The 13,422-nt window shown below is 60.8% G+C and overlaps 8 protein-coding genes across 8 annotated transcripts; 4 read left to right on the top strand and 4 right to left on the bottom strand.

Annotated features, from left to right (window-relative positions):
• Window positions 1-484: 484 nt before the first annotated feature.
• OSTLU_14201 (predicted protein) lies at window positions 485-2,212 on the bottom strand (the record flags this gene model as incomplete). Its single annotated transcript, XM_001416096.1, has 1 exon — window positions 485-2,212. The coding sequence occupies one exon, from the start codon at window positions 2,210-2,212 to the stop codon at window positions 485-487; it is 1,728 nt and encodes a 575-aa protein (XP_001416133.1).
• Window positions 2,213-2,428: 216 nt separating this feature from the next.
• On the bottom strand, window positions 2,429-3,620 carry OSTLU_29990 (predicted protein). The gene has a single exon (XM_001416095.1). The coding sequence runs from the start codon at window positions 3,587-3,589 to the stop codon at window positions 2,570-2,572; it is 1,020 nt and encodes a 339-aa protein (XP_001416132.1). The 5' UTR covers window positions 3,590-3,620; the 3' UTR covers window positions 2,429-2,569.
• Window positions 3,621-3,875: 255 nt separating this feature from the next.
• Window positions 3,876-4,871, top strand: OSTLU_3606 (predicted protein; the record flags this gene model as incomplete). The annotated part of the gene is made up of 1 exon (XM_001416335.1): window positions 3,876-4,871. A coding segment is annotated over one exon (996 nt), but the record flags the coding sequence as incomplete, so codon positions are not given.
• Window positions 4,872-5,483: 612 nt separating this feature from the next.
• OSTLU_6598 (predicted protein) lies at window positions 5,484-6,173 on the top strand (the record flags this gene model as incomplete). Its single annotated transcript, XM_001416334.1, has 1 exon — window positions 5,484-6,173. A coding segment is annotated over one exon (690 nt), but the record flags the coding sequence as incomplete, so codon positions are not given.
• Window positions 6,174-6,352: 179 nt separating this feature from the next.
• On the top strand, window positions 6,353-7,544 carry OSTLU_29987 (predicted protein). The gene is made up of 2 exons (XM_001416333.1): window positions 6,353-6,823; window positions 6,939-7,544. The coding sequence occupies exons 1-2, from the start codon at window positions 6,646-6,648 to the stop codon at window positions 7,469-7,471; spliced, it is 711 nt and encodes a 236-aa protein (XP_001416370.1). The 5' UTR covers window positions 6,353-6,645; the 3' UTR covers window positions 7,472-7,544.
• Window positions 7,545-8,250: 706 nt separating this feature from the next.
• OSTLU_36109 (predicted protein) lies at window positions 8,251-9,840 on the bottom strand (the record flags this gene model as incomplete). The annotated part of the gene is made up of 1 exon (XM_001416094.1): window positions 8,251-9,840. The coding sequence occupies one exon, from the start codon at window positions 9,838-9,840 to the stop codon at window positions 8,251-8,253; it is 1,590 nt and encodes a 529-aa protein (XP_001416131.1).
• Window positions 9,841-10,451: 611 nt separating this feature from the next.
• On the top strand, window positions 10,452-11,588 carry OSTLU_29985 (predicted protein; the record flags this gene model as incomplete). The annotated part of the gene is made up of 1 exon (XM_001416332.1): window positions 10,452-11,588. One exon carries the CDS (start codon window positions 10,452-10,454, stop codon window positions 11,586-11,588), a length of 1,137 nt encoding a protein of 378 aa, XP_001416369.1.
• Window positions 11,589-11,918: 330 nt separating this feature from the next.
• OSTLU_29984 (predicted protein) lies at window positions 11,919-12,962 on the bottom strand (the record flags this gene model as incomplete). The annotated part of the gene is made up of 1 exon (XM_001416093.1): window positions 11,919-12,962. The coding sequence occupies one exon, from the start codon at window positions 12,960-12,962 to the stop codon at window positions 11,919-11,921; it is 1,044 nt and encodes a 347-aa protein (XP_001416130.1).
• Between the last annotated feature and the right edge of the window lie 460 nt (window positions 12,963-13,422).

Raw genomic sequence — 13,422 nt, 5'->3', positions numbered from 1 at the left:
TCGTCCTCGCCCGCGCTCGGCGCCGCCGCGCCCGCGCGCGCGCTCGACGACGACGCCGCGTCGATCGCGTCGCGCCGTCGCGCCGCGAGAGCGTCGAACGAGGACGGTCGACCGTCCATTGCGCGACGCGCTCTGACGATGGCTGGCGCCGACGACGCGCCACCGGCGCTCGCGGCTCCGAGCGCGAACGACGCCGATGCGACGAAGCTGGACGTGCAAACGGGCGCGCGCGTCGCGCTCGATGGTTTAGGACCGATCGTCGTCGGCGTGGATGGGACGATGAGTAGAATCAGCAACTGGACCGCGCTGAGCGAACGCGAACGCGAGACGGCGCTGCGAAGACTGGCGAAGAGGAATAAAGAGCGATTGGAGGCGTTGAAAAGTGGTGAACGATCGATTGAATCTTGAGGCGTGCGATAGAGATGCGTCGATTGAATCTTGAGGCGTGCGGTAAAGACGAGTCGAGGTTGGCGGCGTCGGGCCGTCACGAAAAGTGAAGATACGGATCGAGCGATTTCGTCCGTGCGACGGTGGACGTTTCGCTGGCGCAGAACGATCTTCTGCGCGTTCGCGTTGGAGTCGTCGTCGTTCGTTGTAAGCGCTCGAGAGATCCCGGGGGGTGGCGGTCGCTCGTGGATTGGCGGGCCGCCTTGTTCTCGTCGACGGCGGCGAATGTAAAATGCTCGTATCGTCTGCTGGAATTCCGTCTGAGTTTCGCGCGTGGGAACGTCCAGTAGGCGATCGCCAGCAGAAATGCCACCAAGAAGACAAAAACAGTCGTCATCGTGGCGGAAAGAATCGCCGACGCGAGCGTGGGCTTGGCGTGTACCTTGATGACCTCGTTCGTCGGCGTTGCCGAATAAAACGCGGAATACTCTGGAATGGACACCGCCGCCGCGACGGACGCTTCTCCAGTGGTGGCGGTGAAGAAACAACGTCGTTCGCGAAATGTCCTAAGCGCGTGTAGCAACGATTGCGCGAGCCTGCTGGCCGCCGTGCTATCGTCGCGGCCTCGACGGCATCCCACCATGGACGCGTCGATGATTTCCAACCCGCCGATCAGCTCCACCAGCGCGCGCTCGTTCAGGCCAAACATCGAAGTCTTTGCCGTCGTGTTTCCGGCTTCGCAGAGCGCGATGTGACGAGATATCTCATTAATCTCCAAAGATAGAAGTAAACTTCCGTGTCCGCGACTGTACACATCGAGAAAGTGTAATCCAGTCGAGAGCAAGCCGCATTCGAGCGAGAGCTCCGCCATGATGGCATCGAATACATTCGAAACGAAGTACCGCCCAGGTAGTATGTTTTTCGCTTCTCGACAAGCCTCGGCACTTCTCAACACATCGTACGCTGCGTTGACCAGAAACGCAAAAGTGCGAGCGCCACTGGTGTTGTTCGACTCCACACCGCTCAAGCCTGTCAATATGAAATCTAGGCTCGTGTAATGCGCTCGCATCGCGTCAAACATGCTGTCCGACACCGTCGACTTCCATCTCCCAGTGCTCCGGCAGATATCGTACGCCGCAAAAGCCGATATCATATCTCGCGCGACTGTTTCGTTGTAGAACGCGTCCTCCATGTACCTCAACCCCGAGCGATCGAGATCTTCTAGAAGCGACCGTCTGGCGCTTTGCGCGAGGCGTCTCGTGTCGATCACGCCCTGGATCGACGACGTTAACCTCGTTGTGTCCTCGTAGCACAGCCCGGAAGAAATAACGCGATATGACTCACTCATCATCTCACGCAATAACTCAACCGCACTCGCGTCGTCCTCTCTCGAAAGCTTGAAGATGGGTGCGGAACAGGCCCGCGCATGCAGGGCTATAAAGTCGATGAGAATTCTAGCCCGTTTCGCCGCCACCAACGCCCTCGTGCGCATCTCCTTTTGGATTTCGGATGTCCCAGAGCAGAACTCCTGACTCGCAGTGTACGCATGGGCTACATCCATCGACACGTTCGCACCTCCGAGCTCAAAGAGGCGGTCAAGAAAGCCGCCGAGGCCGCACGCCGCCAATTCTCGTTCGGCGCGTTTCACCGCGTCCAGCACATCTCTCGGCGCAGCGACGTCCATGCTCTCGAGCGCCGATGACCAAGCGCAGGACACGCAAGTTGACGAAGCCAACGCCTCGAGCGCGCGCGCATGCGCGCGGGATGCGATGCTCGCCGAGAAAGCCAACGCCACGGCGAGAAAGCCAACTCGGCGCCGGGGCATGGTTTGAGCGCGCGACGAGAAGGTAGAATAAGACCGGACGAACGAGCGAACGGGGCGTTTCGAGCGCGACTAAATACGCCGGAGTATGCGTTTCAAGATGCGCGCGTCGATCGACGACGGCGTCTCACGAGGTGCGAAGTGACGTGCTTTCCCGCGGCGCGGCGCCGAGACGAGCCGAGATCGAGCGCGCGCTAAGCAACGGTTGTAATGTATTAAAATTTCCTTTCGTCGTTCGTTCGTTCGTTCGATCCTTATGATGTCGTGCATTTATGAAAGTTAGATTCACCTCCTGATTCATCGCGCCCTTCGACCCGCGTTCGGAGACTTTGAAAAATATGCGAAATGTGTGTCGTCGCTCTACTTGGTCGCCAAACATCCTCGGAAACCAGCTTCGAGAGCCTTGCGGTCCAGGTTGCGCCCGATGAACACCATGCGGTTCACGCGTGGTTCGCCCTCGGCCCACGTCGACGCGGACGGACCGAAGTTGATCTGTTCGTGAACGCCTTGAAACACAAACTTGGCGTCGCCTTGACCCTCGAAGCACAACACGCCCTTCGATCGGTACATGTTCGTCGCGTTAGCTTGCAACAAGTTCATCATAAACTCGTTCATCGCCGCGAAGTCGAGCTCGCCTTCGACCGCGATCCCGACCGACGACACCCCCGTGAGGTTGTGTTTGTTCTCCTTGTTCTCGTCCAAAAAGCTCGGATCGGTCTCGAGCGTCTTTTCCAGGCTAAACGAGTTCACGCCCAACACGACGCCCAAATCGACCACCGAATTCTGCGTCTTGATCACGTCCGCGCTCGCGTTCACCGATCGTATCGTCTTCTCCAGCGTCGCGATCTCTTCCTCGTTCACTAAATCAATCTTATTCAACAAGATTCGATCCGCGAACGCCACCTGCTGCACCGCCTCGTTCACCGCCCCATCCGGCTTCTCCTCCTCCATGTGCATCGCCACGTGCTTCGCGTCCGCCAGGCACAGAATGCTATCGATGCGATAATGTTCCGCGATCTCCGGATTAATGAAGAACGTGAACGCCACCGGCGCCGGATCGGCGAGCCCGGTCGTCTCGATGATTACGGCGTCAAACTTCTTTTCCCGATCCTTCAGCGTCAACAGCGCGCGCACCAAGTCCCCGCGCACCGTGCAGCACACGCATCCGTTATCCATGCTTATGATATCCTCTTTCTCCTTGATATTTTCGGAGACCAGCGCGTCATCGATGGACACGGCGCCGAATTCATTCTCGATGACGGCGATCTGCAACCCGTGCTGTCCGCGCAAGATGTGATTGACGAGCGTCGTCTTCCCGGCGCCGAGGAAACCGGTGACGATCGTCACCGGGGTCTTTTCGATCGCGTCCTCGGCGGACATCCTCGGTCGCGCTCGGAGGCGTCGCGCGCGGCGGTGAGTGCGGTCGGCACTTCGGCACCCGTCGTCGTCGTCGTCGTCGTCGTCGATGCAGCGCGTCGTCGCGCGCGCGCTCGCGCGCGCGGGCGCGCGCGCGCACCGGGACGGAGTCAAGTCTCGCGCGTCGCGTCGCGGCGCGCGCGCGCCGTCGCGGACGCGCGGCGCGGCGACGAGCGACGACGACGGTGCGCGCGGCGGCGGCGTCAAGTTTGCGCTGACGGTGGCGCGCGATCGAGCGGTCGTCGAGCCGTCTCGTTTGGACGCGTACGTCGCGGCGAACGTGCCAGACGCGAGCGCGTCGCGAGGGCGGGTCGCGGCGGCGATCAAGGCGCGAATGGTGACGCTGAATGGGAAGACGGCGTCGAAACCGTCGCGCGCGCTCAAGCCGGGAGACGTCATCGAGGGCGAACTCGAGCGTGAACGCGCGAGTGAGGCGAAACCAGAGCCTTGGGTGAAATTAGATATCGTACACGAGGACGAGAGCGTGCTGGTGGTGAATAAAGCGGCGGGAATGGTGACGCATCCGAGCGCGGGGCACGAGAGCGGAACGCTCGTAAACGCAGTGTTGGGGCACTGCGATTTACCCGAACTCGTCGTTCCGACCGGGAATCAGGCGCTGAGCGATGACGATGAAGACGATGAAGACGCCGTCGATGAGGATGAGGGGGCGAGAGATGGGATGATTCGACCGGGAATCGTGCACAGATTGGACAAGGGCACGAGCGGCGTGATGGTCGTGGCGAAGGACGCGTCGGCGCATAATTCGTTATGCGAGCAATTCGCGGCGAGAGTGGTGCGTCGGAAGTACGTGGCTATTTTAAGTGGGGTACCGAGTCCGAGTAAAGGTCGAATAGAGGCACCGATCGGGCGAGATCCTCGCGATAGACTTCGCATGGCGGTGACGCAGGGCGGCGGCCGTTTCGCGGCGAGCAACTACGAAGTGATCGCCACTTTAGCGAACGGAAACGCGTCATTAGTGGAATGGCGCTTAGAAACCGGTCGAACACACCAAATACGCGTGCACGCGAAGCACATCGGGCATCCAATACTCGGTGACGATACGTACGGCGGCGGCGGCGGCGCCGCGGTGAGCGCTCTCTCGCGTTACGGCGTCTTCGACGTCAAAGAAGCCAAGGCGTTGATGTCCACCATCGATCGACCGATGTTGCACGCTCGCACGCTTGGATTCACTCATCCGCAATCGGGCGAGGCGTTGGATTTCAGCCGCGACCCACCGGAAGATTTCGAGACGTTTGCGTCTCGCCTCGCCGATAAGACGGACGCGTGAGCAACGTCCCGACGATGTCTACTAGAATATTTGTACAGTCACCACGCACCGCTATCAGTCGCACCGCTATCGTTGTAAATCGAGAACACATTCCAAAGCGTTTCCGCCGCGGCCCGCGCCGTGGTCCTCGGCGCCGGGCCCCCACGCGCCGCACTGCCACGCGCGTTCCGACCGCGCTCGCGCGCGCGTTCGCGCGCACGCGGGCGAGCGCGCGCGATGTCATTCGCGCCCGCGCTTCCACCGCGCGCCGCGCGCGTGGCGCGCACCGTGGCGCCGTCGTCGTCGTCGCGCGTTTCGGTGACGACACCACCGCTCGCGACGAAAGATGTCGGTCCACGCGCTAACTGCGCCGCGCTCACGCGACGCGCGCGGTGCGACCGCGCGACGTTCACGGTCACGCGCGCGTCCGACGACGGCGTCGGCGCGAGCGCGCGAGCTTCTCGAAGCAAAGCGGACGGCGACGGCGCGCCGCGAAAGCCGCGCCTGAAAGCGAACGGGACGGCGAACGGAAAGTCTGCGCAGAAAAAATCTGCGCTCGAGTTGGCGCTTAAGAATATATTCGACGATAACGACGAGGACGCGGTGGAGGAAGAACGACTGCGGTGGTGGCGTTTGATGAATAGCATGTGGCGGGCGTTTTTAGTGCTCTTCGTCACGCCGTTCGTGTGCGCGCAGAGCGTGAAGAGCGCGATCGTCACCCCTTGGTTGGGGGCGCATTGGGGAGCGTTTAATGCGTCGTTGAATTTGCAGCAGAGGCAAAACGTGGCGCAAGGGATACAAAAGTTTGAGGAACGTTTGTACTACGACAGAATCATCAGCGGGGCGCCGCGTTTGCACGCCGACGTCGAACGGGGATTGTTGCTCGAAGAAGCGCGACGATTGGAAGACATCGAAAAGAAAAAGTCTTTCTTAGCCACCGGAAACGTCATAGGATCACTCATCTTCATCACCATGACGGTTACCATCGTCACGCTTCAAAAGTCCAACATTTCTCGCCTACTCGGGGACATCAGCGACGAATTCATCGGCCTCGACGCCGCCACTCAAGCCTTCATTCTCATGCTCGGCGCCGACATGGTCGTCGGCTACCATTCCTCCGACGGCTGGCAAGCCTTCTTAGCGTGCATCATCACCCACTACGGTCTCGATTTCCACAAGTTTGAGATGGCGGTTCGCATCTTTGTCGCCGTCGTCCCCGTGACGCTCGACATCGGTTTCAAGTACTGGGTCTTCAACAAGCTTCGGAAGATCTCCCCGTCCACGCAAATCATCCTCGGCGAGATTGAGCGGCATTAATTCGCGTCTTCGCGCCGTCGGCGCCTTAGCACACGCATTTATTCATAGATTATTGTCGCCGTACGAAAAAGTTGCTCATAAAGTACACTTTATGAGCAAGTGCCACGCCAGCACGCCCTCGACGCGCACAATCGCGCGTCGCACGCCCTCGACGTCGCGCGCCATGCTCAGCTCGCTCGCGCACGGCGCGCACATAGCCTACCGCGCGCACGCGCCGCCGTCGCGATGCGAGAACGCGCGCACGCGCGCGCGCTCCGTCGCGCTCGAGTTGAATTCGGGACGGTTACGCCGACACCTTCCGGGACGACGGCGTGAAACCTCCGTTTGGGCGCGCGCAGGACGCGAAAACGACGACGTGAACGAACGAAACGAACAAACGCAAAACGAAGGCGATGATCGCGCGCATGCGGTGGACTGGCGCGAGTTTCGCGCGCGCATGGTGGCGCAATACTCTGAAAACGCCGCGCTCGGGGCGAGCATAGACGCGGCTTCGCGAGACGGATCACCGCCGACGTGGGCGCATGGATTGGAAAACCTGGAGAAAGGCGCGCTTTTAGTGGCGGTAGAAGAAGACGCGAGCTCGTTTTGGTCGCACGTGGTGATTTTCATGCTCGGTGAGTGGTTCGGACGACGCGCGCTCGAGAAGAAAGAGGGGGGGGCGGAAGCCGAGACGGAGGCGCCGACGCGAATCTCGTCGACTGACTTTTACGCTCGCTCACGTCGATGCAGATCACACACCGTACGGATCTACTGGGATAATTTTGAATCGCACGCAATCGTGGACGCTCGCCAAGCATTGCCCAGAGGTTAAACACGATAATTTGTACTGGTCGCTGTTGTCTGAAGAAGTCGTCGGCGTCGGCGGACCGGTGGGGTTGGACCACTCGCTCGATCGTTCCGTCATCGCCTTGACGACGAAAGAGCAGCCAGGCATGACTGAAGAGGTGATACCGGGGATATATCGCGTCATCAACCTAGATCAGTTGGCGAAATTGAACGCCAAACTCTCTGGGCCGGGTACGCTTCGGCCAGAGGATTTGAGCCTCTTTGTCGGCTACTCGGGATGGTCTCCAGGGCAACTTCAATCCGAAATCGACGCGGGATTTTGGACCCTGGCCTCGGCTTCGGGTACGTACGTTCGAGACTGCATGTTCAAACACGTCATGGACACAATCGTCGAACCTACGACGGGAAAGCGCGTCCCCATCGACGCGCACGGTTTCCAAGCGTGGGCGTCCATGCGGGAGAGTCTCGGCATGTGACCGCCCCCTGACATCTGTACTATCACATTGATGACATTGAACGACAACTTTTCTACCCATTTTTTTGCCTAATTTTCCACAACTTTTGAATACAAAAACACTGTACTGTACATGCTACGCGTCGCTCCCGCTCGACCACTCGCCTTCTTCGCGTTCTACCGCCGCCGGCTTCGGTTTCACCACCGGTACCCGCACCTTTTCTCTTTTCTCTTCCCTTTGTGGAACGTGATCCCAACGTTCGGCGTCGACGCCGTTCCCACCTTCGCGTCGCTTTTTCGAACGTCTCCTGTCCCGTCCATCGCTTTTTCTTCGCCTCGTCTCGCCCGCGGCGTCTCGCCGCGGCGTCTCTCTCTCTCTCTCGCCCTCGGCTCGGCGCTTATCGTCGATCCTCGCGTTGGCGCTCGCGATGGCGCGCACGGTGTTACCGAAGAACTTCAAGTTGGGACGCGGTTTCACCGGCGACGCGCGCGCGTCGCTCGTCGCGCGCGCGACTTCGGGTGTCGGAACGGTTGTCGGCGCGCCGCCGGCCCAGGACGCGCGCACGGGCGCGCTCGCGCGCGCGCGCGATGCGTCGCTCGACTCGACGCTTCGTGAGTATTCGCGCGCGCGCGCGAGCGCGCGGGCGTGGCCGTCGCCCTCGGGGGACATCGAGACGCCGCGACCGGGCGACGAGTGCGGAGTCGACGCGCCGAACGCGTCGAAAAGTATTGATCACCGACGCGAGCGGCCGTGAATAATGATAAAAGAATCTACCACTGCAGGCTATTGGGAACCTGGTACTACGCGGATGCGGGGGACTGTTGACCCGTCACCGCGAAATACTCGAGCAACATGTTGTTCTCGGGCGCGAGACCGACGGCGGCGCGGAAGAAATTTTCCAGCATGGCGCGTTGCTTCGCGAGAGCGTTCACGATGGGCATACCGTTTGGCACGAGCGGGGCCTTGCTCCAATACGAGAGCAACACCGCGATGGGGTGAATGCTGTGAAACTGTTCGCCTTCGCACTTGACTTCGACGCGCGTCAAGAGTTCGGCCACAAGACACAAGTCAAGGATGAGCGGCGCCGCGAGCAAGGAGTCCTCGCACGTGTTGTGCATGACGATCGTGTTTTCGCCGTTCATGAAAATTGCGCTGGTGTACTCATCCATCGCTCGCTTGCTATCGCCGACATTCGGGACGTACTTGATCACGACGGTGTGATCGGGCTCCTCGCCCTCGTCGTAAAGCAGCGGATTACTCGCCACCATGTCTGAAACCACGTTCGCCTTAGAGATTTCCTTGGATCGGAAAGTCTGCGGCGCACTCAGGTTCAAACCATCGTTGTTACCTAAGTGATTGTAGCTCACGATGGATGTCGGCTTTAAGCCAGCGCCGATGAGGTAGTCGACCAACACCGACTTCATCTTCGTTTGACCAGTCTTGAAATCATCTCCACCGATGATCGAGTTCAGGCGAACCGCCGCTTGCACGACGCCTGGCACGAACGTGTTCTGTGGACTTCCGTTAATGAACGGTGTGTGCTCGTCTATGCACGCCAAGGCGAACAAGGTACTTGGCGAAATCTCTTCCTCGCCCGTTTTGATGGCGTTTCGCAAGTTTTCTTCTGTGTCGTGCACGCCCTCGCGCGTTTCCGAGTAACGCTCCGTGTTCGCCGTCCACAACACGACTACACTATCGATTCCATTCTTTTCCTTGAAATCGCGAATGTCAGCGCGAATCTGCGCCATCTGCTCCGTCTTTGACCCGCCGATGACATTGTTTGCGCGAGACAACTGATTCCTCGCGACGAATTTCGGATCAAAGACACTCGCTCGCGGCCTCATCCCCTCCATACGGGGTCGGAGCTGCCTTTGTAAATCGAAGTCTAAAACTTTGGCTCGCTCCATCGCGTCCGCCAAATTCGCGTCGTTGATGTCCCATCCGTCGACGATGACGTCGTTCGGATTCGCTAGCGGCATCAACGACTTAAACGGCACGTAAACCTCCTCGCCTTCGAGATGTCCAACTCGGCACGTCCCACTCTGCGTGAGTGAGCCGTAATAATTAGGCTTCCGCACCCCATCCTTCGTATTCCACGTCACGTCGTGCTTATTCGCCAGCATACCCGCCGTGAGCGTCGATCCGTTATTCCCGCCCCACCCAACGAGCATGATCCCAACCTTCGGCACGCTCGTCCGCGTCCGAATCGTAAAATTCTTCGTCTCCGGCACGAGCGCGAAGCATTCCTTCCCCTCAACGCTCGTCGACGTCCTTCGCTCCACCCTCGTGCTCGCGTACGCGTGCTCGCTCTCCACGTACTCGATCCCCGTCGCCCCGTCCTCGATCGTCCGCACCGTCGCGCTCTCCACCGTGAACTTATCGATCAACATCTTCGTCCGCGCCCGCGCGCCCGCGCGTTCGCCCCTCGCGCGTCGCGCGTCCGTTCGTTCCGTTCGATCGCCGCACGATGGTCGATCGATCGCGTCGCGTCGCTCGCGTCGCTCGCGCGCGTCGTCTCGCGCCGCGGCGCGGGGCGCCGACCGTTCGCGCGTCGTTCGTCGAGCGCGTCGGCGTCTCGGCGACGCGCGCGCGCGTGTGCCGACGTCGACGACGCGCGCGCGACGTCACGGCGCGATCGCGGTCGTGATTTATCGATCGCCGCGCGCATCAAACAATGGTCTCGCGGCGTCTCGAATGCGCATGAGAGAGCGCGCGCTGCCGATATATCGGGATGTGTTCGGACACGCGGGTATAATAGACACAGTGAGGTTGATGTTTCACATCTCGCGGCGCGGCACATCGCGCGTCGCGCGACGCGACGACGCCGCCGACGACGCGACGATCGCGACGATCGCGGCGAGGTTCCGAGACCGCGCCGAACCCGACGGTCTCGAACGCGCACCGCCGTCCGGGTCGACCGCGCGTCGACTCGACGTCGCGCGCGTCGACTTGAATCGACGCGGCGAAATTTGAAAATTTGAAACGACGCCGCCGACGAAGGATGGACGCCGAGGCGAAGCGACGGCGAGTGACGGCGGAGGCGTCGTTGGCGTCGCCGCCGACGGTGCGCGCGCCCGCGGGGGCGTTTGAAACGCCGGCGCGCGGGAAGACGGATGGGGAGGCGCGGGACGGCGGCGCGAGCGGGGCGTCGACGGCGACGCCGCTGCCGACAAAGAGGAAAGCGCGCGCGGGCGAAACGGGGGAAGGGATGGTTTTTGCGGCGATGCCGACGTTCGCGCGGGCGCTGAGAGACGCGTCGAACGCGAATGGGGCGGATTGGGCGCGCGCGGAGGACGCGCGGGCGGCGACTCCGTGCCGCGGCGGGCGACCGTTGGCGTCGCCGCCGCCGATGAAGGCGTCGACGTCGCCGCCGGCGCCGCCGCGAAAGCAGGCGCTATCGTACGGGATGTCGTACGGATACACGCCTTCGCGAGGGGACACGCGATACGATGCGAGCGAGCGGGTCGATTGCGAGGAGCCGGCGACGCCGGCGCTCGCGGGACCGTGCGCGATGATTCCGAGCGCGTTGGACGCCGCGCTTGGGTTGCCCATGATCGACGGCGCCGCGCTTCGCGCGTTATTAGCGAATCACGAGTCCGGTGGCGCCGGTGGGCCGGAAGTCGTCGCCATCGATTGTCGATTTCCGTTCGAGTACGCGGGCGGCCGCGTGCGCTCGGCGTTGAATCTGTATTCGCCGACGGACGTGCAGAAATTTCTCGCGTCTCGCGCGACGACGAGCGCAAACGTAGTGTACGTGTTTTACTGCGAGTTCAGTAGCGAACGCGCACCGCGCATGTGGCGACACGTGCGGAACTTGGATCGAAGAGATCACATGGCTACGTATCCGGCGCTCTCGTTTCCGCACACGTACGTCTTGCAGGGCGGCTACAAGCACTTTTACGAATCCTTTCCAGAGTGTTGCGAGGGCGGTTTCGTGAGCATGTCGGACACGCGCTACACCGACGCGTGTCGCGAGTTCACGTCGCAAAGCCGAGAGGTCTGGTTCGTCGCGCAGCGCGCGAAATCGATGACGCACGCGCCGTCGCCGTCCGACGAAGCTTTGTTTCGATCCGCCGAGCGATTTCGAGGCGCCGTTCGCGGACGAGGCATCGATTTCACGGGCATGGACGACGATTGATCGACCGATCGCCGCGTTCGCCGACGCCCCGCCGTCGCGCACGAGTCGTAGAATTGTAAACCGCGCCGCGAATCCGCGACGCGACCCTCCGATGACGGTGACGCGCGACGGTTGGTCGAAACGGTTGATGCAACATCAGGAGATGCGCGTGATGTGTCGCTACGAGTCGGCGAGGACGTTCGCGCCGCGGATCGCGTACGACTCGGACTCTTCCGACTACTGAAGCGAAACGAACGGGCGACGAAAAGAAACGACGTGAATGAGTCGGTAAACGAAACGCAGAAACGCAGAAACGAATGTAAACGAATGTAAACGAAATGTAAACGTGTGCTACGACGCGTACCGCGCGAGCGAAAATGGCCGAGGCGCCGAGGCATCCGTCGACCAGTCGTACTCCGCGTACGAGATTCGCGGTATTTTACCGCTCGTCAGCGCGGTCTCCAGCGCCACCTTGGATTCATCTTTCAGTCTCGGCGCAATGAATCTCAACACCTCTGTCGCGCCCGCGCCGAAATCTCGCGCGTACCACTGCATGATTTTCGACAGGCGCACTTCATTCTTGCGAGCGTCCACGGCGACGGTGCCGTTGAGAAAGGCTTCGGCTGCTACATCGAGTTGCGCGTCGATTTTATTCGCTGAATACGCTCTGATGGGCGGACACGCGTTCGCTCCGCAGTTCAACGCGAAGTGAATCCTGGCGTCACGCTTGGAGAGCGCGTATTTCGCCGCGCCGTCATCCTTGAAATATTTTGTCGCAAACTTCTTAGTCGGATGCGGCGCGTTGGCGCGAAGCAGTCCGTGCTCGATATCGTCCAAGGAATAAAATTTACCCCCAATATTGTACCCGACGCTTCCGTAAAACGCTAGCCGCTCGCGCGCGTTTCTTGGAACGCCCACGTTTACGAACGCGTGTTTCACCCCGACGTTGTACACGTTCAAAAGGAACGCCTTGCGAGCGTCTTCGTTTGCCAACTCGCCTTGATTCAATCGAATCGCTCGCAATTCGCATGTCGCCTCCTCAAACGCGCCGTACTGATCGTCCAGAGCGATGCCTTCGTAATCCACCATCCCAGTCTCCGCCGAGACGTGATACGACTCGATGATGGAGAACATTTTTCTCAAGTATGCGGCCGCGTCCACGGGCTTGGAGCTCACGCGATCTTTCCACGCGGTCCTGTAGGAATTCAAGACCCTGCGATCCAAGTCCATAGGCAGCGCGTATCGCACAGGACTACCCCTAGGAATCAACGCTCCCTCCTTCACGTACGCCTCGAGCGTGTGAAAATCATCCACATCGAACTCGAACTCGCCCTCGCCCGTGCGCGCCGTCATGTCAGCCAGCGCGAGCGCGTCGACGATTTCATCCTTTGACATCGTCGGCGGCTCGTTCGCTCGCTCCGCACCACCAAAACACGAACACCCACCCGACGACGACGCCATCATCGTCGCCTCCGCGCGTCGATACCGCATCGCATGCTTCATCGTCTCCGTCATTCGAGCGTACGTCGTCGCTCGCGTCCTCGTCTTCTTATTCGCCTTCTTCCCCTCGCTCTCCTCTCCCTCGCGCGTCTCCAGCTTTATCGATTTAGACCTTCCATAGATCGACTTTCCACCCGGATCGTCCCTTTCGTCGTCCTCCACGTCTCGTAGCGCCCGCGGCAACGCGTCGACGTCGCAGTCGCCGTCCCTCAACAGCTCGCGCGCCAGCTTTCCCGTCCGCGCCAAGTGCGTGATCTCAACCTCCGATCCGACGTACTCGGCGTTAAAGAACACGGCGGGGGTGTAACGGTGTCCCGCGAGCGCTTTCAAGCCTTCCAATCGCGTCGACCGCGCG

The sequence above is a fragment of the Ostreococcus lucimarinus genome, chromosome 2 (assembly GCF_000092065.1).
Source record: "Ostreococcus lucimarinus CCE9901 chromosome 2, complete sequence".
Classification (NCBI taxonomy): domain Eukaryota; kingdom Viridiplantae; phylum Chlorophyta; class Mamiellophyceae; order Mamiellales; family Bathycoccaceae; genus Ostreococcus; species Ostreococcus sp. 'lucimarinus'.
Note: the sequence above shows the minus strand (reverse complement) of the source record. Positions and strands in the feature narration are given on the sequence as shown.

What these genes read in the sequence shown, in the direction of transcription:
- OSTLU_29990 (XM_001416095.1), bottom strand. Translation starts at nt 3,589, where the DNA reads ATGTCCGCCGAGGACGCGATCGAAAAGACCCCGGTGACGATCGTCACC.
- OSTLU_29987 (XM_001416333.1), top strand. Translation starts at nt 6,646, where the DNA reads ATGGTGGCGCAATACTCTGAAAACGCCGCGCTCGGGGCGAGCATAGAC. An exon ending in CGTGGTGATTTTCATGCTCG is followed by an intron (nt 6,824 to 6,938) that starts GTGAGTGGTTCG and finishes ACGTCGATGCAG; the next exon opens with ATCACACACCGTACGGATCT.